This window comes from Sabethes cyaneus, chromosome 3, assembly GCF_943734655.1.
Source record: "Sabethes cyaneus chromosome 3, idSabCyanKW18_F2, whole genome shotgun sequence".
NCBI lineage: Eukaryota > Metazoa > Arthropoda > Insecta > Diptera > Culicidae > Sabethes > Sabethes cyaneus.
This window is the reverse complement of record NC_071355.1, coordinates 96,157,186-96,183,913: the sequence shown is the minus strand read 5'-3', so window position 1 is coordinate 96,183,913 and position 26,728 is coordinate 96,157,186. Positions and strand designations below refer to the sequence as shown.

At 41.5% G+C, this 26,728-nt stretch overlaps 1 protein-coding gene across 1 annotated transcript; it reads left to right on the top strand.

Annotated features, from left to right (window-relative positions):
* The first annotated feature begins 1,214 nt into the window (after positions 1-1,214).
* On the top strand, positions 1,215-26,071 carry LOC128742250 (L-threonine ammonia-lyase). Its single transcript, XM_053838546.1, has 9 exons — positions 1,215-1,626; positions 14,158-14,415; positions 14,476-14,643; positions 15,295-15,411; positions 15,546-15,782; positions 24,584-24,876; positions 24,938-25,030; positions 25,114-25,243; positions 25,722-26,071. The coding sequence occupies exons 2-9, from the start codon at positions 14,170-14,172 to the stop codon at positions 25,830-25,832; spliced, it is 1,395 nt and encodes a 464-aa protein (XP_053694521.1). The 5' UTR covers positions 1,215-1,626; positions 14,158-14,169; the 3' UTR covers positions 25,833-26,071.
* The last annotated feature ends 657 nt before the right edge of the window (positions 26,072-26,728 follow it).

The window sequence follows — 26,728 nt, the reverse complement described above, 5'->3', positions numbered from 1 at the left end:
GGGTTGCCACATGCACAGATTATTCTGTGTTTAACAGATATTTGAAAGAAATCCCCTGTACAGAATCTGTATGCATAGAATACAGATTTTCGCCAAATTACACAGATTAAACAGATTTTTGAGCTTTTACATGAGAGTGAAAGAGACGGAAATAGTCAGCAAAATGACTCTCTATCTCTTTCACTCTCATTGTTTTGCATTGGACAGATTTTTGCACAGATATTTTTCCTCGCCGTACAGATTGTCAGATTTTTCCAACAAAAAACACAGAATTATATGTGTCATCCCTGCCCACGAGTCACACGGTAACAGATGATCCACTGCATCAGTGGCCGGTTTAATGCAACAAGAGAAAATTACTTCGTGATCTCGGGTCGAGACATTCGACTACCAATCGCTAGAAAGCCACTTTATCACGCTAATATTTTATTGCGTGAAACATGTTTATCGCATTGAAAATAAAACGTCAATTTCTTCTTGCTAATGCTCCCGCTGGCTTGCCGATAATACAATGAGCTGTTATCATGCCAACTTTTAGGGCACCATCACTAGTATACGTTCAAAGATAGAGCCAATACAATATTGGCAACTTTCTATGTCAATCACTCTATTTCTCGATAACCGTTTTTGCAATAAAGTATTCCACCACGCACATATATAAAGGTTTTTTGACATTAGCTGTGGACCTCACTGAACCTGTTTGCAATAGGAATCAGCAACTTCAAATTCCAAACTCCCGGATCCTCTTCTCCACTCTTTGCCCCCCTCTGAACCCTACACATACGAGCCGCAGGCCCCCAGCTAATGTCATTCTCCTTTAGTGACGAAACCGCAAATTACTTCATAGTGTGTTAAATAGAGAGTTAAAACGGGTAAACGAAATTCTAGTGGCAATACGTGAGAAAGTAACAAAGGATTCGTAGACCACTAAAATTATTTTATTTTATTTTATTGAGAACATTCTTTCAACCGACTTACTACCGTCAACCCTGCTTGTGTATTGTGATTCACCGAGACCAAAATAGTTGACAAGCATTTGCTGCTCCGTGCTTCCTAGTTCAATCAAACAGCTGATAACGAATCGACTCGTCCTGATTTGTAGTCTTTGCAGTGCCAGTGGTTGTCCCGCCGGACAAACAGCTGCGCATAGCAGATTACAGGCAAAAGAAAACTATGTTCATCTGCATCTGTCTCAAACCGTTCAGACTGCATCCAGCTCCAGCTCCAGCAGATGGTGCCATTCATTGTTTTAGAGCGCGGTTGATCGATTAAGCGAAAACAGCGTCATTTTAGACTGAGCGTGAAAATGAGTAATGCACATAGCATGCATCGATTTTGACGTGCGGATGATAATAGACACGTATAGAAGAAGCCCGTAGCAACACCGAAGTGTTGAGAAAATGTGTTAATTGAATTGAATAAATAATATTAGATCGGTGGCGTCTAGAATTCAGATCAATTGTGTGAAACCTTCGTTGCCGAGAACAGCATCGATTCCGCGGTGGAGTGATTTACCGCAGCCTGCGAGGCAAGTGTAAACTGAAGCATCCTTGTGGTGAAATTGAAGCACCCAGTGGTGAAATCGTTACAATTTGTACTGATTTCTAACAGTCATCCTAAGCACAAGTAAGTAATACTTCAATTTACTTAACACGAAAATTACAGTTAGTTCAATAAGGGGCTGGAAAACTACATTTATTATTAATGAATAGTGCAAGTCTTATGAATATTTTAACAGTTTGTGAATATAATGGAAGTTCTAGTGAATCTGTAGTTAAAGAAAACTCTTCCGACCATTTTTCATGGCAATTCGTTTGAATTTGATTTAGTGCGTCTTTGTGAATTTAAACTCTTGAAAAGTATAATTAAATTCGGTGCTTGTGGAAACAAATAGACTTGAGCTCCTTTGGATTGCCATGTGATTGTTATGTATATAAATACGGCTTTAGGTAGCAAAGCTATTAAAATCCGGTTCGCTGTTGATGGCAGTAAATATAGAACAGTTTACTTTTCTTCGAGACGATTTGAACATTTGAAGCCTCTACAACAATCAAACTGAACTGAAGAATGCCTCTACAACAATCAAACCGGGAAGCAATTGAAGGCAATCAGCATAAAAACAAGACAGGAGTAAAAGGGTTGTCGAAAACTTTTACGTTATTGATTAAATACGGTGATTGTGAACCTTCAACAGCACAATTGCTGTCATTCAGACATTTGTATCATTTATTCCATGTCCTGATGAAATTGGTAACAACCTAACGATATAAACACCCAATCAATACAAACTGCTTGGAACTGTTTTGAAAGATTACGAAATAGATTGTAAAAACCAAAAATATTTATGTTTGAGTGCAAAAAAACGTGCTTATATTGATAACGTAGCACAACAAGAGTGACTCAAGGTTGTTTTCATGTCGTTACACATGACCTTCTTCCTTATCAATGTCTTGTTAACGAAAACTTGTTGCAACAGTTGGTCACGTGCTATAGGTTTAAAGCAGATTTTTAGTTAAATCCGGATTACGATTTCTTATCAGTAGCCTGCATGCAGGAGAAAACCTGTTTGAAGCGATTGTGAAAGAATATTAACATTAAGACATTGATAGATAAGTACCAGGACAATCACGGTATCTTCGTGAAGTGTATCAATATGGCGTTGTTAGAACTGAAACGTACTTTTGATTAAGCTTCCAAGCTTTTGCTGTTGCAAATACCCAGTGTAGCATTCAGGCATTAGTATAACATAGCGGCTTTTACGATGGACTTAGACGCCATTTTATAAAGTTTTCATATCGCTGATATGAAGCTAGATAAACAAGTAAAATTAGGCATCATACTAAATTGTTTAAATTTTGTGTTGATGAATAACAATAGTACACCCAACTGAAGAAATTGTTATAGTTATGAAATTATTCTTTAACATAATGTTGATAGCGATGTAGAGAATATTTAACAAAATATTATGGGTACTACTTTACTTTACTTTAGTGGTAACGGTCCGTTACCGATCCTGCGCCGAACGAATTATGGTCCTCCAGTACCATCGGTCCAGGACTGCCGTTCTCCAATCCTCACGAACACCAGCTGAACGTGCATCGGCTTCGACAGCACACACCCACCGGGTGCGGGGTCTGCCTCGGAGTCTACGGCCTCTTTCTGGTTCTTTGCTGAAAATAGTTTTGGCTACTCTTTCGTCGGGCATTCTGGCCACGTGTCCAGCCAACCGCAGCCTGCCACATTGCACTACCTTCACTATATCAGCATATTTGTATACTTGGTACAGCGCCACACTCCATTTTGCCACCAAGTCCACCACCAAGATAGATCACAGAATTTTACGCTCAAAAACCCCATGCACTCACCGATCAGCTTCCTTTAGCGTTTATGATTCGTGTGCGTAGAGGGCCACCGGAAGGATTAGTGTTCTGTAGAGCACCAGTTTTGTGCGAATTTGCAAACTACGGGACTTCAGCTGGCCACGTAATCCGTAGAAAGCCCGATTCGCGGCTGCAACTTGTCGTTTCACTTCGCAGCTTAAACTCCACCTCGGCACCAACACCATTGGACTCCCACGTTCCCTACTAACAACCATGTACTTCGTTTTGGCGGTGCTCTTCCACTGCTCTACGATTGATTCCGATGATATCGACGTCATCCGCAAAACCAAGAAGCATGTGAGATTTCGTGATGATAGTTCTATTCCTTTCCACGTTTGCGCCGGCGAGCACGTGCTCCTCGTACTCGCGTTTCTTTAGACGATAGATTCTTTTTTCCGCAACGCTAGTCTCTCTGTACCTCGTTCTGCTTTGACGCGTTGCCGCAGCGAGCATGCGACTCCTGGCCTAGTTTTTTTCACCTGTCACTCTCTGGCATGCGGCATCAAACCAGCTATTACGCTGTCTTCCACGCGTCGTGCCTACCACCTCTCTCGCAGCTGTTTTGATGTCACCATGGATGTTCCCCCACAGCCCATTTATTTCTTCTCCTTCTACCTGCTGTTCTGCGAGTCATTGGTCAAGCTTTCTGGCGTACTCCGCTGCTACGCCGTCTGCCGTTAACCGCTGGATGTTGAAACGCAGCGTACTCTCAGTGCGAGCTTTCGCCGCGTTCGACAACCTTGCACGAATCTTACTCACTACGAGATAGTGGTCAGAGCCGATGTTTGGTCCCCGAAAAGACCGTACATCGATAACATCCGAAAAGTGTCGACCGTCAAGACATGTTCGATCTGAAAGCTAGAGTCTCCATTTGGATGCCTCCAGGTGTGTTTCCGAATATTCAAACGTGGAAAGTAGGTGCTACAGATGGCCATTCCGCTGGCCGCGGCAAAATTTATGAGCCTCAGACCGTTATCATTGGTCGACAGATGAAGGCTATGTCTTCCAATGACTTCAAATGGTCGGAAGAATTCCTCCCAAGTAGCACACTTTTGTCACTTTTGTTTGCTGCAACCTATTTATGACTGAAATCATTAATCGGTTACCACAACTAATTTATAACAACTGTGCTAGTAGGACTCCCTCCCGATCTGCGCATCTCCGATGATGATTTTCACATCGTGTTTTGGGCCCTCTACATAGGTCCTCTCAAGCCTGTCGTAAAACTCGTCCTTAGCATCATCGGATTTATCATTTGTCGGTGCGTATAAGTTGTTTAGGCTGTAGTTGAAGAATTTGCCCTTAATCCTCAACACGCATATACGGTCATTTACGGGCCTCCACCGGATAACTCGTTGCTTTTGTTTTCCCAACACTGCGAAACCGACTCCATGTTCTGCTTTTTTACCGCCACTGCAGTAGATGTGGTACTTGAAAGAAGTGCCTGCAATAGGGTCTACTGTACGGAACTCCCTTTCTGCGGAATTTGGTAACCGAACTTCCTGGTTAGCAGCGAGTTGATGCAGCTCTCGAGCAAGCAAACCAGCCCGTGCCGGTTCATGGAGAATTCGGACATTCCAGCTACCAAGATTCCAATCGTTATCCCTTAATCGTTTCCTTGTCCCTTGCCGTTTCCTTTACCGATTGTTCCATCCTGAATTTCTTTCTTCGTTATTCGTAGTAATTGAGTTTTCGGTATACTACCTCACTGGGGTCGCGATACCTACATCCCGCTGATGGGTCTGCCATCTTAGGTATAGCTTGCGGGATACAGCATTTCATATTCAGCCGCCCCTTTCGAGACAGACGCTGTTTGAGCTGCCCCTCACCTGGAGAACAGGCGCTCTAGTTCGCACTTCCTAGCTTAGCTGCTTCAGTAAGTACATGAAGCATTTCCGGGTAAGGCCATAGACCGTCATCATTTGACTTAGATCTGCGTGGAAGCGCTCGGTGGCAGTTTGAGAGCGCCAGAGCTATGTTTAACACTTCTTCCAGGTAACTCTCTCCATTTCATACCCAATATTATGAGTAATTTAATCAAATACAGCAATCCACGGAATAAGGCAGTAGAATCATTTTCCTTCTAAATATGGTAAGGAATTGATTAATCGGGCTCGTCTTTCTTACTCTTCTAAAAGTAAGTGCAGTAGTGTGCTCATATTTTGAGAATATTTTGATAAACACGTCATCTTGAATCACTTAACTATTAATATAACTGATGCAAACACAGTTTATTGCGTTTTTAACAAGAAAAATGATAAATTAAAGACTGTTGTCAAAAAACTTACATTTTTTCAACTGCTAAAGAGAACCACTACTTCGATACTGCCCAAGAAAATCGCCACCTCGCTACTGATTACAGCCCTGATTACAGCATTTCTAAAAGTCAAGTACTTAATTTTCATATACCAAATTATAGTAGACATGTGAGCGCTTGCGTCATTTGACGTCATGGTCGCAAGCTTAAAACAGTGATAATTTGGAACAAGTTTGCAATACAACAGAAAAATTCAGGACTGCTTAAGAAAATGCCTTGGTGTTTAAAATGCATTGCGGTTGAAAATAGATTCAACGCCAGAAGTTTAGCTTCATAATATTAACTTTCAGTGGTGACAGCTTGAAGAACTAAAGTTAACAAGAAGATTGGTATATTGATATCCCCCACTTAGTCAAGCCATCCCTTATAAAGAGGTAAAGCAATCAGAGATCCGCTTACGCCGTTTAAAATAAGTTACCTAATCTATTATAAAATATCAACGTTCCTAGCTGGTCAGCTATTTTCCGAATTATAGACCCTCTCTACTTCTTAGTAATGTTGTAATTTGTAGAAATCAATTTAGTAGGACTGATACTTCGCATACAGTTAACGAAAGAATCTCGGCGGGGAAAAGCTGTTAGAGTCTATAGGATCGTACTACGGACCTCACAATTGTCCTGTATTCTAGCAGCTAGCTGCGATATCTGTCAAATAGAAAACAGTAAATAGGTCAAGTTTCGAAAACATAATGTAGCACCTAGACTTTGCTTTGCTATTGATTTAGCATCATAAAGATTTCTGATAAAGGAGTTTCTTGTGAATTTTGCGACCGAGAATTTCCGCGATGATTCTCTTTCAAGTTAATTATCATAAAGATAATCTTAAACTTGTATATAGTATCTGCGTCATCTTGTGGCCCACCGAAGATATTCGTACGGCTCGCGGAATATTTTACAAATTCGGAATGATTGCTATAGCAGAACTAATTTTATTCAATTATGGATAAACTTCTAAATAGTAATTAAACATATTAATTGAATTAGTAGTGGTGGTAATGAAATAACATATAAAAGAAAACAAAACCCAATTCTATTTGCAAACTAATTAGCATAAAAGCTCTAATTGTTTCAGCTGTTCATTGTTTTGATACTATCTTTGATATTGGTATTGAGGTCATGTCTGATTTTTTAAACCGATTAATTTATAGACCAGCGAAAATTTGTTGGCAGCTTGTCAATAGATGTGAATCATTTTTTTTGCAAGTATACCTAGTTAGTTGGTAACAAAATAATTTTACAGTTGAAAATTGTACCGTGGCAGCCGTCCAGCGCAAATTGGAATAATCTTTACTAATTGATTTCCCTTCGCATCACTACACTGAGCTAAACTGGCATGCAGCTAATTGGCGCGTAAAAAATTAACATTTACAAAAAATTGTCATAATATGCAATATGTTTTTGCGATTGTTTTGATCAACCGTCCGTGTTTTTCTAGCAGCATTTGAAACGACCAAGCCTCCACTATTTTGTTTCCTTTTTTCCACGCTATTGGTGCTGACAGCCAGCAGAAACATACATTGATAATTTGAGCTTTTCATTCAAATTTGTTTTTTCATTATTAGCTTTAACACTGAATTTTGCAATTTTGAAACTTAATTTTGTTTTTCGTAGTCAAATAAAAATCCCAGATGGATTCGAGGTACGACGCCGATCTAACAAGCCAGTCGTCGTAGGCTCGAATTTCCATTGAAAGAGACTGTAAGAGTCTGACTATCTATTTAACTTTCCCCAATAGCTAAAAATTTCGCAGAGCGATACCAGGCGATCTTTATGGGGGCCCGTGCTACTCGGATCGGGAGTATAATGTGCCCACGCATCATATTATCCTAGACTTCAGAGCAGCATACGATATAGTCGATCGTGAACAGCTATGGCAGATAATACACGAGAACAATTTTGAGGACAAACTGACGAGGTTGCTCAAAGCTCCAGGTAAATAAAAGCTTTAAGACGGCGGAGGCATTCTACGCCATATAAAATACGAAGGCTAGAAGGTTTGGGCTACAAATCAAGTTTTTTTTTTCACTTGAAACCGCCAATATTGAGTAACTGATGAGGCGCTACCTTCTTTCGAACACTGTTAGCATGTAATAGGATCAGCCATCGGAGAGGCCTCTACAGCATGCTGCAGCAGCTCCAGATACGGCAGAACATTTGGGGCGGTGGTATCAGTACACCAGACTAGAACGCGAAGCAGAGAAGATTGGGTTGAAGATAACTACGTCTCAAACGAAATATATGCTGCTGGGCGGAACCGAACGCAACAGAGTCTGCTTGGCCAGTACCGTGCTAATCGACGGGGATAAGTTTGAGATAGTCGACGAGTTCGTATACCTTGACTCACTGGTAACAGAGGACAACAATACTAGCCGTAAGATTAAAAAGCATATTATCAGCGGAGGTCCGGCCTACTAAGAACTCCACATACACTTGCGACCGAACAATCTGAACCCCGTAGAAATTCACATTGTACAAAACGCTCATCAGACCGGTAGTTCTCTATGGGCACGAAACGAGGACACTACTAAGAGGACCTACGAGCTCGGAGTTTTCGAACGGTAGGTGCTAAGAACCAACTTTGGTGGCATGCAAGAAAACGGCGTATGAAGGCGAAGTATGAACCACAAGTTCGCGCGTCTCTGCGACCAACCTACTATTTAGAAAGTGCTTAAAGCTAGAAGGATACGTCGGGTAGGACATGTTGCTAGAGTGCCGGATGACTATTCTGCAAAAAAGGAATAAGACGAAGAGCGAATGAGGTGGCAAAACCAGATGGAACGAGATCTGGCGAGTACAGGGTGCCCGCGGAACTGGAGACCAGCCGCTATGGACCGAGCTAGAAAGAAGAATTATGCTACGCAGACCTTGTCATAAGGCGTAAGGCCAACTAAGTAAATAAGTAAACTCTTTATGTATTTTAATCTGTGACGCTATGTATTTCAATATGTCACAGAGGACATACGCTCACTTGTCAAAATCGAAAGGAAGGTTGGAAGTTGGAACGCTAAACACGTCGTAATGATGATGACATAGCCCGTTGCGGATGACGATGAAAAACAACTTCAAAATATAATTCAATGGAAGAAATTTTCCTCAAATCCTACGCTTATTAGGCTATCTAAAAAATGTTTCGATGCCCTGCCGGGCGGCCTCACGTCAGTTGACCGGAACCTTAGCTATGGCCGATAAAAAGTTGGACATCGGCATGTTCTTCTGCTCTGCCCTTCTTGGTAGCGAAATTATTGGACTAGATCCGCCGATTAAAGTTCGCCGAAAAATTTGCTATCAGTCGCAGTTTGGGGACGTTGCGAGAGTTAGCGGTCTTCGGTACAACGTTTATTTATAGCCGGACCATCTCCTTCAAGGATCGGCGTAATGGGTCATGGCTTAGATTATTAAAGAATATAGATACGCACCTCTTCGCATATTCAATCATCAGTAAAGTGGCTCCTGACGGCAAGAGAATTCAGTAACCTGTCGTAGTGTTCGTAAAGCGTTTTTGATAGCCACACATCTAATTAGGGTAAGGAACGAGTTAAGCAGTGTTACCTATTTTAATCAGTTGAACATAAATGGCGAAAATGCACTTTTTTATTCATATTTTCAAAATCTTTTGATAGGATCATCTTCACAAATCACTTAACTATACATTTGATTCGCACAAACACAATTTACCTGAAATTACCTGAAACCTCCTATGGTGATTCAATACTTTCAAGAGAAATGTATGTTCATAATTAATTTTTCTTTATTAAAAACAACACAAAAGACAGCTTTTTCAATAATTTTCGAAAATTTCTCAGTGATTTAATAAAGCAACGATGTGTTTCAATGTTATTTGCTTTGACAACACTGTACTGATCGTTTGTACTGCTATATGTTTACCTCTTTTGTTCTCCCACCATCCTTATGAACAGCGAGTGAGACGTCAAACTCGCAGTTTCCCATAAGAACACCAGAGAATAAAAGAGACGACGAATACCGTTTGCCGAACGGTGCGGTGAGTGTATGCCCCGATAAACAATTTAGACAGATGGCATTTTACGCATCTATGCCGATACGCTATGCCGGTTACGCATCAGATGCCGATTAGTAGGTCGCGGATAGGAACGCGAACTTACTGAATAGGGGGAAAAGTTCGAGGGATTTTTTAACGGGACGTAAAAAAATTCAGATTTCAGGATTACTTAAAATAGCACCTTGCGGGTGAAAATGGGTTCGGTGTGTTCAAAATTAGTTCCGCCGCTCCAACTTTTAAAGCGAAAAATCAAAAGTTTAGCTCAATAATAGTGTCTTCCAATGGTAACAGCTTGAAGAGCTAAAGATAGCAAGAAGATTGGTATGCTGATATCCCCCACTTAGTCAACCCATCGCTTGTAATAAGGTAAAACAATCAGTGACCCGCTTAGACTGCTTAAAACTAGTTCTTTACCCTACTTCGTCTGTCACTAACGCTTGTGTAAAATGAGTAGCCGATACAAAGAATATGTTAGTCTGGTGAACCCTGCCGTTAGTAGATAGAGCTGATGATATACTCTTTTCGTATGTATGCAGAAATCGAAGACTGGCATATCTAGTTTGTTCAATAATCTAAAGCTAAGGCCAGATTCGGCCAAAAGACCGCATCCTCCATCGCATGATACTTCTTAATGAAAGCGGCAATTTCTGGCAGGCGCTTCGTGCTGTGTATCTCCTCGTTCACCGCAAGCCCCCAATGAAAGAACAGCGGCTTAGACACCTCTTCTCGTGATCGTCAGTCACAGAAGGACTTTCTTTGGCAACTTGGTATAGAAAATATATTTGACGTCATCATTTACTTCCTTACTGGGGCTCCTAAAGTACTCTGTCCCCTGCAAGTCGTTGCCGTTTAATGTCAAGTATGTCTATTGATCGCCGAAAAGATGTTCAATATTGCAAATCGATCGAGAATTAAGCGGTGCCTACACTCACGCGAGCGAGAATGAGAAGCATAGCATCTAACGCTTCTTTCACTGATGTAAGCATACGACAAACAACCGCCGGTGCTGTCTACATATGTACATTCTGCTATCTACGCATTCACGAACACCAGCCTCGTAGCGTCTCTGCACAGTCTGCTGACGAGGCTAACAACTCGTGAGCAGCCAACAGTCCGGCACAGTGGATATAGATCTTGCATTATTTCTTATCCAACCTACGCCCTCGCTTGCTCACGCGGATAAAAGCGCGAGCTTTCGCGAGCAATCGGTATCAACTACTCGGGTTGTAACGACGAGCGAGAACGACGACCGTGGCTAATAGCTAATAGAGCGAGCGTCCGAAAGAAATAGTTATGCCGGTGCGTTCGTTAGAATGAGAACGCGTCTGTAAGAAAATAAGATCATCGAGTGCGGGTTTCGCAATGATAATGCTTTTCATCAGCACCTTCAGCTACTCCTTCTGAGTGGTTGCCTGCTGCTCAGACATGACTAGCTTTCGGTTGACGCTTCCGCATTAAAATTTCCATTTTGACCAGGTACTTCTTCGCCGTTTGGCCGGTTGCTCTAAGCTCACGGCCCAAGGAACGAAACGATGAAGCCATCTTGCTCTCGCTATTCGTCGTCCATGAGGATGCATCCTTCGTACGTCGAGGCTCGAGGTTGTTACGTCTTAGTACAGTATTCAGGCACGCCTTTTGGCCACGAAATTCTGATTCAGTGTCCAGTTTTGTTGCTTACTGACCCGAAAAGATCGAAATCCTTCTTGCAGACGACTCCTTCTGACGGTGCTTACCTGCTTACTTTACCAGCCGAGAGCCAGGTAAAGTATCAAGATTCAAGAATTCCTCTCCATTATACTCGGTCTTGGGCTACTCGTCCCCAATTCGTTGCGCGTTTCGCCACACGCAAGTCGGCTTCAATCTGGTCGAGTCATCTGGCACGCTGCGCCTCCCTATTCCTGGTACCAGTGGGTTTCTTGAAGAGAATGGATTTTGCTGCACAGTCGTCCGGCAACCTTGCGACGTGACCGGCCCTCAAGTTTCACCCGTTGTATAATGGAAATCTCTCCAAGTAGTGCTTGCAACTTATGGTTCATGCATCCACGCCACTCTCCACTATCCGTTTGTATTCCGTCAAAAATGGTCCGCAACAGCTTTCATTCAAATACGGCAAGTGCACGTATGTCTTCCGTAAGCAAAGTTACTGTCTTAAGTCCGTAAAGGACTACCGGTCTGATTAGCGTTTTGTACATCGTCTGCTTTATGCGGCGGCGAATGCTCCTTGATCGTAGTGTCTTGCGGAAGGAAAAGCAGGCTCGATTTCCAGATTGATTGCATTGTTGAATTTTCTTACTCGTATTTTTGTCGGCGGTGATCAGAGATTCCAAATATACGAATTCATCAACCACTTCCAGTTCATCGCCGTCAATAGTCACTGTCCGTGGGAGGCAAACGTTGATTTCTCTGGAGCCTCTTCCTGCTATATATTTGGTTTTCGGCGCATTGATTTATAACTCTATCCTCCTAGCCTCCATTTTTAGTCTGGCGTAGAATGTATCCGCCGTCCCAATGTTTATAGTAATGATGTCGAGGTCGTCGACGAAGGCTAGGAGTTGGCTACTCTTGCTGAAGCTCATTCTTTTCGTCTCGCTCACCGGATCACACTTTCAATAGCGATATTGAATAACATACAGTACAGTCCATCCCTTTGCTACAACCTTCTGCGCGATTTGAAAGAACTCGAGAGTGCCCTGAAACACGCACGTAGCATATCACTCGCTCTAGTGTAGCTTTGATCAGTCACGTCAGTTTGTCCAGATAACCGTACTCGAGCATTATCTGCCATCGCTGTTCGCGTTCAACTGTATCGTATGCTGCTCTGAAATCCTCGAAAATATGATGCGTGGGCACGTTGTACTCCCGACATTTCTGCAAGATTTGTCGAAGAGTAAACAATTGATCCGTGGCAACACGTGCCCCCATTAGGCCGCCTGACACTGCCCTACAAATTCTCTTGCTATTGGGGATAGATGACGCAACAAAATCTGGAAGAGCATCTTGTAGGTAGCGTTGACCAACGTAATGTCACGGTAATTACAGCAAGCTAGCCGATCGCTCTTTTTGTAGATGGGACAGACAACACCTTCCATCCACTGCTCCGGTAGTTTCTCCTCCTCCCAAATCCTTAAAATTATCCAATGAAGTGCCATTCTTGTCAATATTATAATCTGACAGTTCTAGGTTTGCCATAATCGTTCTGAACACCTTCAAATACAGCTTCCTATCCTTAGTTCCACTACGACGCTTGCTATCACCATTCGAAAGCATGCTGCATTTGGAAATGCTTGAAAACGCTGCACACGGTCGAATAGGCCAATTATCTTCATAATTTTTTAACCTAACCTCGTCGGATTTTTGATGTGAACATTAATTTTCGCAACCACACCATACTATTGTGTAGTCTAATATCTGGTTTTGTTTCACTCTTCCAATTTTACCATTCCCCGCACGCACCACACACTTACTCAGTGACGATATTGTTTTTGTGTGACTGCTCTTTGTTTTTGTCGCAGAGAAGATAGGCTATTATTGTTGTTGCAGTTGAAAACCGTAATAATCGACTCGCGACATTCGGTTTTATTCTTGTTCTGTGTGTCGCAACTACGTCGCACGTGGTGCGCTGTATAGCGCATCAATGTGCGATCACATATCAACTCGGGCAGTCAGGTAGAAATACCTTGCACACATATCTAAAGTTTGACATTAGATTTATCCCTAATGAACTCAAAACACTCATTAACATAAAACCACCATCCATCTCAATCACATTGATCCTAATGAGTTAAATTTTTTCACAGCTTACCTGTTATTCAATCCAGTTACTCATACAGTCAAATAATTTTAAGAGCTATTTTTGAGCATCTTAGAGAACGTCAGATATTCATAGCATCAGCATGTGAATGTGATTTTGCAATTTTCTATTTTCTTTTACTGCTATGAAACCAAATTTGCAATGCTAGATCATAAAATTCACTTTCATAAAATTTTGCTGACCATTTTGGTACACACAGTTGGTCGATTTAAGTATGATATCAGTCGACTTGTTGGTAACGAAAAACAAAATTCTTAGTCAATTTGTTTATTGTCTCGTTATCAGTTGAACGAGATTTCGCAAAAAAAAATCAATAGAATGAACAATCGTCGTAGTTACGCTAAAGATAACAGAAACTTGTCAACCAACAATTACTATCTTCGTAACATGCAACATGGTAACTGATCCAAACTGATAATTTGTAAAAACTCAACAGAAAATTATGCACGAATATAACATAAACTTTGCATAAAAAGTAAATTACCATTAACTAAACCCACTTAATGCTTACTTGACATCGCGAGTAAAGTTCCATCTCTTGGATATGATTATAAACGCAAACTGAGCTGCTGTTCACTTTAGTTGAGGTGTAACGAACCGTCTACAAACTTTTCCACTTTTCATTCATTCAGATTGCGTGAAACATGAGCACCCTGGCGCAGATAACGAGTACTCTGTCAACTACCAAGCTCGCGGGCGAGGAAAAAGAAACGAAGCAAAATGATGTGCCGCTGGCAAACGGCACCACGGTTGATAGCAACGGGACCTCGGAGCCGGCGGAGTTCGAAGATCCATTTTGCAACGCTGATAATCCACAGATAATTACTTTTCAGGATGTTACCTCAGCGGCGTTCAAAATCAAAAAAGGAATCGAGCACACACCTTGTTCGGTAAGCGATTGATTGAGTCGGAAACTGACGTTTAGATTAATTTTCTACGAGTTCCGACAGAAATCTCACCTATCAGAAATTCTCGACATGGATATTTTTCTCAAAAAAGAGTTTCTCCAATTCACCGGAAGCTTCAAGGAGCGCGGCGCACGGTACGCGCTGGTGATGCTTACGGAGGAGCAACGAAAAAAGGGCGTTATATCGGCTTCCCTGGGAAACCATGCTCAGGTAAGAAGAGATTCGTCATATGACCTGTTACAGTGCGTTGGGAAAGTATCGAACTGGCAAGGTAAAGAGATTGAATGAGAAATTGATGTTTTTATCAAGTCGTAGTAACTAGAAACTGTTTCATACAATTTCACATAATCATATTTTCTCTCTATCTAAAAGCAAATGCATTTTGTATTTTTCATTAGGTCATTATTTTCGTTATCATTGTTTCGTTCTCATTCAATTTTGGAATCCTCTAAAAAACTAAACTAAATGATGAAACTACTATATTTATACTTCTTCGGAATTAATTACGCGAAAACTGACCAAGTCAATTTCATCGCATGTCGTTGAAACCAGCACAGCAGAAAAAAAGATCATTATAACTACATACACATACGTACCATCCAAACAGAAAATCCAATCAGCAATCCCATATATTCCTTCGTCGCCTACACACACAGCTATGGCACAGTTTTCCCGCTTCATTTGCCAAGATGAAAAGACAAACTAACAACTTAATTTGAAATCATTTCACATTTTCCCCCAAGGTGCTTCCAAACTTTTGGTACACCACTGTAGTGCAGAGGTTATTGTGTAAAGCATTGGCTTATGCGGCGGGAAATTAAATTTCCTTTTTGTTCTTTCCTTTACCATTCTACTTGGCAGGGACTCAGTTACCACGGCTGGAAGCTGGGAATCCCGGTGACGGTGGTTATGCCACTGAAAGCATCGCTGATGAAGATACAAAAATGCCGTGACTATCATGCAAATGTCATCGTTCAGGTGAGTCTTTGCAAAATCGACGGTTCGTGAGAATTTCATGCTGCGTCAAACAGCACGTTCATTGGAATTGCCTACTTTTTGCCGCCGGTTGTTGGTGCTGCATCTAACCCAGTGATCCATATGCTTATACACAGGGCTGCGACATGGGAGAAGCAAAAAAGATTGCGCTGAAAATGGCACACGAAACGGGTCTCACGTACATCAACGGGTACGATCATCCGCACATCATGGCCGGCCAGGGCACAATTGGACTGGAAATCGCCGAACAAGTTAGCAACATCGACGCCGTTGTGGTGCCCGTCGGAGGCGGAGGCCTGATTGCCGGCGTTGCAACCGCCATCAAAAACTTGAGCCCTCAAACCAAAATCATTGTGAGTTGCTTGTGCATGTGAATTAATCGTTTTTTGTTTTCCGCTGGCATGTTGTATGGTAACTAACACGAGCACAATACAGAGTAGTCCGAAACACATTGGACCGAATCGGGCGATGAAAATGTCGTCGCTACTGTGAAAACCTGTTGAAGTGAAATATTGATGGACAGTTGATGTGTTTCATAAATTTTAAAAATGCTGCATTATTCATACGAGCTAAATGCTCCTATATACCTATACTTACTATCAGACAGTTTTTTTTAAATAACTCTAAAGCGTGAGTACGAAATTATTGCAACTTTACAAATTTTCTATCAATTTCTATGTATTTTTCGGCCATTTTATACATGGGCCATTCAATACATACTTAATGACTTCGTTGGCTTGCAGTGCTCAGACAAAGCGTGATAAACCAAGCTTCTCCAATTTACTCAGTTGTGGGCTACCGCTCTCCAATTCCTTGGACACCGCGTACACTCCGCCAGATGCTGCTCCACATGGTCTAGCCATATAGCACGCACAGTAAAAACAGGAATATATTGTAAAAGTTCCAATTAATGGATAAGTTAGTCAAATCCCTCTACAAAAAAAACGAAAACAATCGTCTTGCTCGCTGCGCCTCTGGTGTTTTGTTCCTACCGGAGTTCTTCAGGGTAGTTGGCCAGCATTTTTGCAACATATGCTGCCCATCATATCCGTCCAGCTTTTGCACCTTTTTAATACTACGTTCACCATAGAGCTGTGCGAGTTCCTGGTTTAACCTCCGCTCTCCTGTACGCCGCCGAAAATCGTTCTTAACACTCATCTTTCGAAAACTCGGAGAACTCGCAGGTTTTCCTCGAGCATTGTCCATCTTTCATGCCCATAGAGAACAACGGCTCTAATCAGCGGCTTGTACTGGGTGCACTTTGCACGGGGTCTTAGTTTGTTCGACCGTAGTTGCTTATGAAGCCCATAGTAAGCATGATTTCCGCTGATAATACGCCTCCGAATCTCCCAGCTAGTGTCACTGGCCGTCGTTGACGTCGATCGTTACATTATTACGCAAGTCTCTGGTCCACCGGCCAGCATGTACTGTGTTTTGGACTTATTTACTTTTAATCCAATCTTTTCTGCTTCGCATTTCAGTCTCGTGTACTGTTTAGCCAGCGCCCCAGATGTTCTGCCGATAATATCCATGACATCGACAGAGCGGACGAATTTAATAGATTTGTTGAAATTGTTCCCCGCGTGTTGGTATCCGCGCAGTTCATAAAACCATGTAACGCTATGTCGAACAGCATGCATGAGAGACCATCACCTTGATGAAGCCCTCTGTGTGATTCAAATGAACTTGATAATCCACCTGAAATCCAGACATATCACTGTGTTCCATCATTCGTAGAATGATTTTCCATAGCTCTTTCAGATCGATGGTATATAAGCGGCTTTGAAGGTAACGAATGTGAAGCTAATGAACGCAAAACCTTGTCGTTGCAAATTTTAGGGCCTAACTACGAAGTTTCGCACCGATCGAAGTTCGCGCAACAGCTCTAAGTTTTCCGGCGGTGGTGTGTTACTTGCGGTCGATCGCAGTTTAGAGGTGCATCCGATCGAAAATATTGTAAGCGAGTGTGTTGAGCACGTTTCGGTACGAATCTCTCTTGATGAATACTCACTCTACTTCTGTGTTATATATATACCACCCGATCGAAAACATGATTTGACACTACTTGATGCGCACAACGATTCACGAATTCGCGAAAAGCGATACCGGCTCTGGCCCTTCCTGTCCATGAAATTGTTATTGTTGGTGCTTACAATTTTCCCGGTTTGAAGTAGTGTTCTGCTGCAAACGGCTTTTTGTATCCTGATTCAGAACGTTCATCATTTCATGATGGCACCAATAACCAGCATTGAATGCTACAGCTTTAATCTATTGCGTCAAATCAATCCAGTAGTGACCGAAAATTGGTAGAATCCTTGATCTCTGCGCTTGTCAAGAGTGTTAGATACCGTCCTCGACGTTAAGCGTGCTACTCTCAGCTGCCAACTTTCCGACATCGTCAGTTACAATTTTAGGAGAGCTAACTACAATAGTATTATCGACATCCTGTTGAATATTAATTGATTTGAAATTCTTGACAATGACGATATCAACCAAGCTGTAAATACTTTTACTAATATTTTGAATTACGCCATTGATTGCCATGTACCCAAAAGCATTACCACTCAGCATTCTAGACTACCGTTGTGGCATACTGCGGAGTTAAGACGTTTAAAAATAACTAAAAGGGCTGCACTGAGAAAATACAAAAAGGCTGGTGGTTGCATACTACGTCAACGTTATGTACTAATCATCAGAGTCTACAAGAGGATAGGTAGACGCTGTCATACATATTACCTGCAGAACTTCCAACGCAGGCTTAAGTCAGCTCCAAAATCATTTTGGAAATACGTAAATGAGCAGCGGAAGAAATCTGGGCTACCCTCAACGATGCACTATTAAGCGCAGACGGGCTCGCGCCCACGGTAAATTTATCAGTTGTTCGCTAGAAAGTTCACCCGCATTTTTTCAAATGAGATGTTGTCAATGTCTGACATATTTCTCGCGGCGCTTAACGTTCCTACATCAAGTCAGTCGCTAGATTGTATCGATATCAATGAATGCATGATACAATCAGCTATTAGTCGAATGAAAACATCGACCTCTGCGGGTCCGGATGGAGTTATCTTTTGCCGATAACCTCAAAATATTCTTTGTAGTTCGTACCACCGAGGATGCTCTCTTTCTTCAACGTCAACTAACCGTTTCTGCCGACTGGTGCCAAACTAACCGTATGAGCTTAAACTCCAATACGGGCTCAGTCATCATATGGTATCATATGCAGCTTTGAAGTCAACGAACAAATGACGCGTGGGAACTCTGCATTCACGGTCCTTTTGGAGGATTTGCCGCAGTGTAAATATTTAATCCGTTGTAGACCGACCTTCGACGAAGCTGGCTTGATAAGTTCCCGCAAATCTGTTCGCAATTGGTGATACTCAGCGAAAAATGATTAGGGACAACACCTTGCGGGCGGCATTGAATACGGTGATCGCACGATAGTTCTCACAGTCCAACTTCTCGCATTTTTTGTAGATCGTGCGGAAAACCCCATCTTTCCACTCCTCCGGTAGCTGTTCCTTATCTCAAATTCTAACAATTAGCCGGTGCATACAAACGGCCAGCTTTTCTGATCCCATTTTATTAAGCTCCGCTCCGATGACATCTTTCCCAGCTGACTTTTTGTTCTTTAGCTGCATAATGGCCTCCTTAACTTCACCTAACGCTCGGGCTGGCACCTCCTCCCCGTTTGTTACGCCGTCGAAATCGCTTTTCCCGTCGTTATGGTTCTCCACCTGGGTGCCATCGAAGTGTTGCTTCCACCTATCGGTCACCTGACGATCATCCGTCAGAATACTGCCATTCTTGTCCCGACACATTTCGACTTGCAGCACAAAGCCTTCGCGGGATCCGTTCAGTTTCTTGTAAAACTTTCGCGAACGATGCGACCGCTCTAACTCTGCATAATCCTGCTCTTCCAGGTCACGATTTTTCTCCCGGAAGATTTGGTTTCGTTGCAGCTTCTTCTGTTAGTTTTTTCCGCGTTCTGACGTGTGGCACTATGCATCTTGGCCGCCCACGTAGCGTTCTCCTCATCCGTCACCTTCCTACATTCATCGTCAAACCAATCGTTCCGCTGATTCCATACCACATGCCCGATGGAGCTCTCCGCTACACTACTGATGACGGTTTTGATGGTTTTCCAACAGTCCTCGAGAGGGGCTTCATCCAACTCGTCCCCTTCCGGCAGCGCAACTTCGAGTGAGTGCGCGTAGTTTGCGGCGACGTCTTGTTGTTTCAGCCGCGCGAAATTTAACCGGGGCTAGCATAGATACAGAATGTTGTCCACAACAGAGAGTTTTGGGCGCATCTTAACCATCACTAGGTAGTGGTCCGAACCTACATTAGCGCTTCGATAAGATCTGACGTCGTTAATTTCTGAGAAATGTCGACCGTCGATCAAAACGTGGTCGATCTGTGATTCTGTTTGATTTGGTGACCTCCAGGTGTACTCGGAAGAAGGTATTATGTACGGTACGGTCATATTTTTGGAGGCGGCATAGTCGATAAGTCTTAGGACCGTTTCATTGGTCAGCTGGTGTGCGTTGAACCCTCCAATCACCGGTTTTTGATGCTCCTCCTGGTTTACATGAGCATTGAAATTCCCTATGATGATCTAGTTATCATGCTTTGGGCAGCGGTCGTATTCATTCTCCAACTGCGCGTAGAATTTGTGAGGGCTGTGCACGATGATCATGCTTATGTTGAAGCACCGGCCCTTGATTCTCAACCTGCACATTCTCAGCCACCATCCAATTACACGTTTCCGCATCTCGCCCTTCACTATGGAAGCTATATCCAGCTCGTGTGTGTTACCGCAGCTCTGGTAGATTGTATGTCCATCTCTGAAAGTACGTACCGTTGCACTCTTCTTGCACACCACTTGCGGCGCCGTCGAACTTGCGGCTCTTCAATGCATCAAAGAGCACTCAAGTGCTCCCTTGGAAGCTGAGAGAGCGACAGTTCCACGTCCCTAGTTTCCGATCCATAGTCCTTTTTGGTCTCGTGCGTCTATTCCGACTGTTCCAGTTCAAATTTCCTTATTCTTCTTTCACTACCTTTGTTTTTTTCGTGGTGGCGATATACAAAACCTGCTACACTAACCCCCAGTTTCGCCGGACAATCAACGAAGCTGAAAACCTTTTTATAAAAAAGTGGAAAAACTGAGCCCTTTCCAAAAGTTAGTCGAGACCAATTTTAGAAAAACTAAGTATTTAAAGTTTCTAAAGAGATTATTTACATAAACTCTTTACACACACAAAGGTTCATTAAATTCTGAGAGGTTGCTGCCAACCCCATATACGAGTTGGCGTGAAGGCTGTCATATAAATGTAAAAATACATACTTTTTCAATGCGTTTTTGTACAGAACATGAGAAAAGGGGAAAAATGTCATTACATTGATTTTATAGATTCAGGTACGTCCTTTTAGACCATGCATTCTGATTTTGAAAATATGAGCCAACGGAAGTGTGCGATGATGTGTAAAACTGTAATATTGTCGGACATAAACTTCTATAACTTCCTTCAGACAATGCACAGTGGGCAGAATCGACCAAAAAAACGGAACTTTTTGTTGCCACTGTTTTTCTGGGGTAAAAAGTGACTTTTCTTATGTAAAAAATCACGAGAAATCGATTGGTGATGGTCTCAACGCGCGGAAATGACGAGAAGTAGCCCATTTTTGCCCATCTACCCAATTTTCTAATAGCTTTGAAAGAATCATGTACAAACTCTCTCCAATTTGAGATTCTATGGTAAGGAAAGAAGAATAACGTTGGGAAATAGTTATATGAACAATTTTATTTTAACATAACATAATCTAGAAGTCTGTTTTGCCCCATTTTCCTCAAGGTTTTTGTACTGCAGGTAAAATACCAATTCATTACTTTTGTCAGAGATTTTCAAGAAAGCATGCCTGTTGTGTAGGTTATTCATATACCATTTCCTAACGTTATTCTTCTTTCCTTATCATAGAATCTCAAATTGGAGAGAGTTTGTACATGATTCTTTCAAAACTATTAGAAAATAGGGGTAAATGGGGCAAAATGGGCTTCTTCTTGTCATTTCCGCGCGTTGAGACCAATCGATTTCTCGCGATTTTTTACATAAGAAAAGTTACTTTTTACCCCATAAAAACAACGACAGCAAAAAGTTCCGTTTTTTCGATCGATTTTGCCCACTGTGCAATGGGTAGCAACTACCTAGTGGCTTCAAAAATTCATCATTTCATGCCCTAAAAGTCATCCGAACACAATTTCCCAATTGGTTTTCATATAAAAATGTTAGAGCAAAAAAAAATAATTTTTTAAGACCCACCCTGACACATTCTAGAAAGATCGTTATACAGCAATACACAGACGATATACAATTTTCGTTTCTTCAGCAAAGCTTCTGCAAAATAAATTCTCTACAACTTTATGGTGGGAAATATTGCTCTATATCACAAGAATAAAAAGTTAAAATTTTCTTAACGAGCAAAAGTGAACCACCCCAGTGACTAATTCTACTAAATGATAGGTCTCTTTTGACGTAGGACTACGTCTTTGTTTACTACACTGGGACTGGGTAGCACTTTGTGAAAATGAAAATAGAAGTGTAACGTTTGAATGAAAGATTTCAAATCCTAGTAACTATTAAAGTACTGAACGAAACTGAACAATTTATATGTCGTTAGATAGATAAAATGACCAGCAATTTTATAGGGCGGTAAAAGAACAATTTTAAGGAGGGCGTAAGAGAGGGGGCTCCTATACAAACGAAACACAAATTTCTTCAAAACTGGAGAACTAATCAAACAAATGGAACCAAATTTGGAATGTGGGGGCTTCAGAAGGCAAGAATTTGTTCTATGGTAAAATGAGACCCCTCCCCTCTTTAGGAGGGGAAGGATCCCATACTAATAATGAACAAATTTCCTCATAACTCGTGTACTAATCAAGCAAATGAAACCAAATTTTGCATGTGGGGGCTTTAGAAGGCAAGAATTTTTTTATGGTCAACTGAGACCTTTTTTAGGTGGGGGGTGGGGGGGCTCCCATACAAAAAATAAACAAATTTCCTCATAACTCGAGAACGAATCAAGAAAATGGAACCAAATTTGGCATGTGGGGGTTTTTGGAGGCATGAATTTATTTTGAATTTATTTGTTTTATGATAGTTTGACACCCCTCACCCCTGTGGTAGGAGGATAAGGACTCTCATACAAATAAAACAGAAATGTTTGCGTATGTGCAATATTTTCTGCAATGTAACAAGCGGTAAGCTGTGAAAGTAAACTAGTAAAACCTTCTCGAAGCAAAAGACAGTGAATCGACGCCGCTAACTTACGTGGCTGTTGCCATTCATGTCAAAAGAGAAGAACATTCGGATGACACGTCATATTTGCGATGAACGTGCTTTGGCTTTAATGTTATTTGTAACCAATGGCCCTTTTAAAGGCCACATGCGAGTTAAAGTAAAATTATTGAAACAAATTATATTCAATACAATAATCTGTGGGCTGGTCATGCATTACCATTTCAACCTTTATGATGCACACAAGTGATTTTTAAAAGAAATCTCTATGTCTCAATGGTTGCAGGCGTTGTACTTATGAACCCCCGTCCACGTATTTTCAAAACCACCACTGCATTCATTAAAGAATTGAATCTGAATATTTCGCTCTTCTCTTTTAAACTTTCACTTAAACAATGGCACTCACAGATTCTTATAAACATGCATATGCCAGAAATGCAGTTAACATTAGTCTTTGATCTGATGATCTGATATAGTCCCACGTCACCCTTTCGTACAACCCTTAGGGCTGTATACCTTGTAGTTTTTATAAATGAAATCTGCTGAATGTATGAAATCCATAGAGCTAATATTTTTCGAGATATTGATTTTTGTCTTGAATTTTTGCTTTTCCGAGTATAGTAGGGTGGTTCAAAAGCGTAAAAATGGCTTTGTGTCGGTTTATAGCAACCCAGAGCAAAGCCTTGGGCATAAACGTCTTCCTAAGACTTGACCCTTCTTTATCGACAGACTTCGCAGCCGGCTGTTAGAGTACATAACAGTAACGGGGTCAGTGCAACAATTCTACTAACTCTATCTAGCAGCACCACCAAGCCGAGATTCGAAAATACGACGACTGGCCGGTTGTCAGTTTATAGGGAGTACCAAAAAGGACAAAGAGTAAAAAGTGGCTGGGCACAGCAGGAGGGGAAGCTGACGAAGGGTAGACACATTCAAATGAAGAAAAAGGGTTTTGTTTCTAGCATTATGAGAATTTTCGTTACAGTAATAAATGTACAAGTGACTCGGGTTAATTCCACTTCACACCTAATTTGATGAATGTTTCTTATGGCATTTTTTTCAGCTTTCCATTGATGGTCTTGAAATTAAAACCGGTTAATGGATCATGGCGAAAACGATGATTTTTTGATGAATTCCAATATGGCGACCAAATCCAAGATGGCCGCCAAAAATTTTCGCTTCAGTCGAAAGCCCAGTTCTTCTTCTTTACAGAACTGTGTCATGTGTTGGTTGTTTCATTACAAATTTAGAAAATATCACTTAATATAGATCTCACGGTTTGCTAAAAATTTCACATTCAACTAATCAAGTACAAAAGTTCTAATATTTGAAGACCTTGTGTCAGCAGTGGCCTCGTTTCAACGAAAGTTACTCATAAATAATTGCAGAAATCATAGTTCATGATACAATTTAAGAGCATTAACACAATCTTTTCTCGTGTTTTGATTGGATCTACCACTATGCAGTAAAAACTTCTTCTCTTTTCACTTTTTCTGGTACTGGTAACAATGCAACAGTACCACCAAAACACAACGGAACAAACGCCAAATGTTGAGAGAGGCATACGGTGCTTTTCGGTGATTGCAAGACCAAACTTTCTTATCTGCTCTGTCCAAAATGAATCAAGGAAAAACACACTTTAGTTGCTTGTGACGTTACTACTCTGATGTAACAAAAGTTTGTGTAATACCCATCTATATTTAACTTAATGAATAAAATAAATATATTAAGATAATGGAATTTAGTTAACCTACCCAACAGCATGCTCGATTCTATAAAACTAACTTTTTCGGCATAGCGTCAGTCGGCGCAATGATATTTTCCAACAAATCCAGTAACATAAGTCACCTATGTTGCAGGGTGTGGAATCGGAAAAATGTCCGAGCTTTACCAAAGCACTGGAGAACAAAGCACCGATCTACACTCCAAACCAGCCTACGCTGGCAGACGGTCTGGCGGTGCCACAAGTAGGCTATAACGCTTTCGCCACCAGCGTTCCACTGCTAGACAAAATGATTGTGGTGAAAGAGGAGTGGATTGCCCTGGCCATTTTGCGACTGGTTGAGCTGGAGAAATGCGTAGTCGAAGGAGCTGGGGCTTCTGGATTGGCTGCTATTCTCGCTGGGCATCTGGATGAGTTCAAAGGCAAAAGGTACTGGTGACTGGGTTCAAACATGTTAGCGGCATTGTTTCAATTTTCGTCTTTTCGCTAGAGTGGTCCTCCTGATATGTGGTGGAAATATCGACACTACCATGTTCGGTCGATGTCTGGAGCGTGGTATGGCTGCCGAAGGACGCTTGCAAAGGTAATTTGATGATAGCACTTTTACGAACACAGCACTCCTTAACATGATTTGTTATTTTTTCCCCCAACTCTCGAAATGTGCAGATTTACAGTGACGGTCAGTGACGGCCCGGGTGGCTTAGCAACTTTGTGCAAGCAGTTAGCAGATATGGGAGTTTCCATCAAGGATATAATGCATGACCGAGCTTTTATTCGTGATCTTCACAGTGTCGAGGTGAGTCCTAGAGTACTGCCATTTACCATGAAGGTAACCTAAAAAACCAATAAGACTCGTCTGATAACCATTAAAAGCGAGTGTAGCAAGGAGTAAACAACTTGCAGCGAAAAAGCTTGTGCAATTTTTCATATTCGTCGACCACCGCGGTTAATTTTCGAACCAAATATTAACTTTTCTCTATCCATTAGGGGAAACCTGGTAAAACGAAATATAAAACTGCACATAACTCTACTATCTGAATGCATAAAAACGATAATCCCTTCGCACGCCTCTTGCATATAAGTACCCGAACAATCCACACCAGCAACAGAGAGCCCATAGTGTCCGTAAATGAAAATAGATAACACAAGCTACTAGCAAACCGAGCGTCTGTTGAGCCGGTGCTGCGCTAAATGGGCTTTCCGCACAAAGCTGAATTATCCATCGAATCCCATTTCTGAAAGTGCGATAACTTCTGTTTCACTTTTCATTGCAGGTCAAAGTCATTTGCGAAACAAGAGACTGGAACCATTCGCAGGAGATGCGGAAAATGCTGCAGGAAATATACACACATGTGCAGTTCTACGATCTACCAATGGCAATATAAAGGGGGCGAATTGCGTTGCTCTCTCCTGCTGCAGCAAGCGTTCAGCAGGAAAAAAAACTTATTCCCAGATACGCAGAGGACTACAATCGAGAGACAGCTGTGGCACCAACGTACCAGTTTTAAAGCAGACAGACTGTGTCAAACGATCGAAGTAAAATTTTATGTAAACGAGGTCAAATTGGCACTGTGATATATCATTCGAAAGGGAATAACGTGTTAAATACAGTTGGGTGCAAGAAATATCCTATGAATTTAATCTTTTATTACATATATCACTGCCAGTCGTCTGTCTTTTGGGAGAAACTGCTTAGCTCAAAGGTTATCCAGGGTGATTGAACATAATTTAACTATTGAATTATCATTAGAACCAATCTCAGTATTACAGGTATTACCTACTTATTCTTGAGATTGGACATGTTCACGGGCCTATCCAGGCTAGGACACACTGGAACACGTGTTATACGTTCTCTTTAAAATTTAATATGAAAGAAAACAATTTCTGTTACCCAAAAATCCGGGGTTTTTAATTTCACCTGCCACTGTTTTTACGATAATCAATTAATTGCATGCAATTTGAATTCAATATATACAATTTTAAATGCTTTCAAGTACAACTTCAAGTACGATTTCAATTCCAGTTGTGTGACTAATTTACACTCGATATTTGTATAACGCGGGTAATTGTATAACGCGCGTTATACAAGTACACGTAGCATATGGAAATTGAGTTAATTGGGACTATACCCGAATTTTACGAAATTTTGAATCAACACAACCATGGTTCCTTTGAAAAGAATGTCAAGTATATATTTTTCCATCTTACAGATGCTTGGTGAGACAGAAAAAATTCCCTGTTGGTCTTCCAGAGCTTACGCAAAATCCGCTAAATTTTCATT

Bases quoted from the DNA above. Each gene is read 5' to 3' on its own strand.
- LOC128742250 (XM_053838546.1), top strand. From the start codon at position 14,170: ATGAGCACCCTGGCGCAGATAACGAGTACTCTGTCAACTACCAAGCTC. The intron at 14,416-14,475 runs GTAAGCGATTGA...GAGTTCCGACAG, and splicing joins TCGAGCACACACCTTGTTCG to AAATCTCACCTATCAGAAAT. The intron at 15,783-24,583 runs GTGAGTTGCTTG...CCTATGTTGCAG, and splicing joins GCCCTCAAACCAAAATCATT to GGTGTGGAATCGGAAAAATG.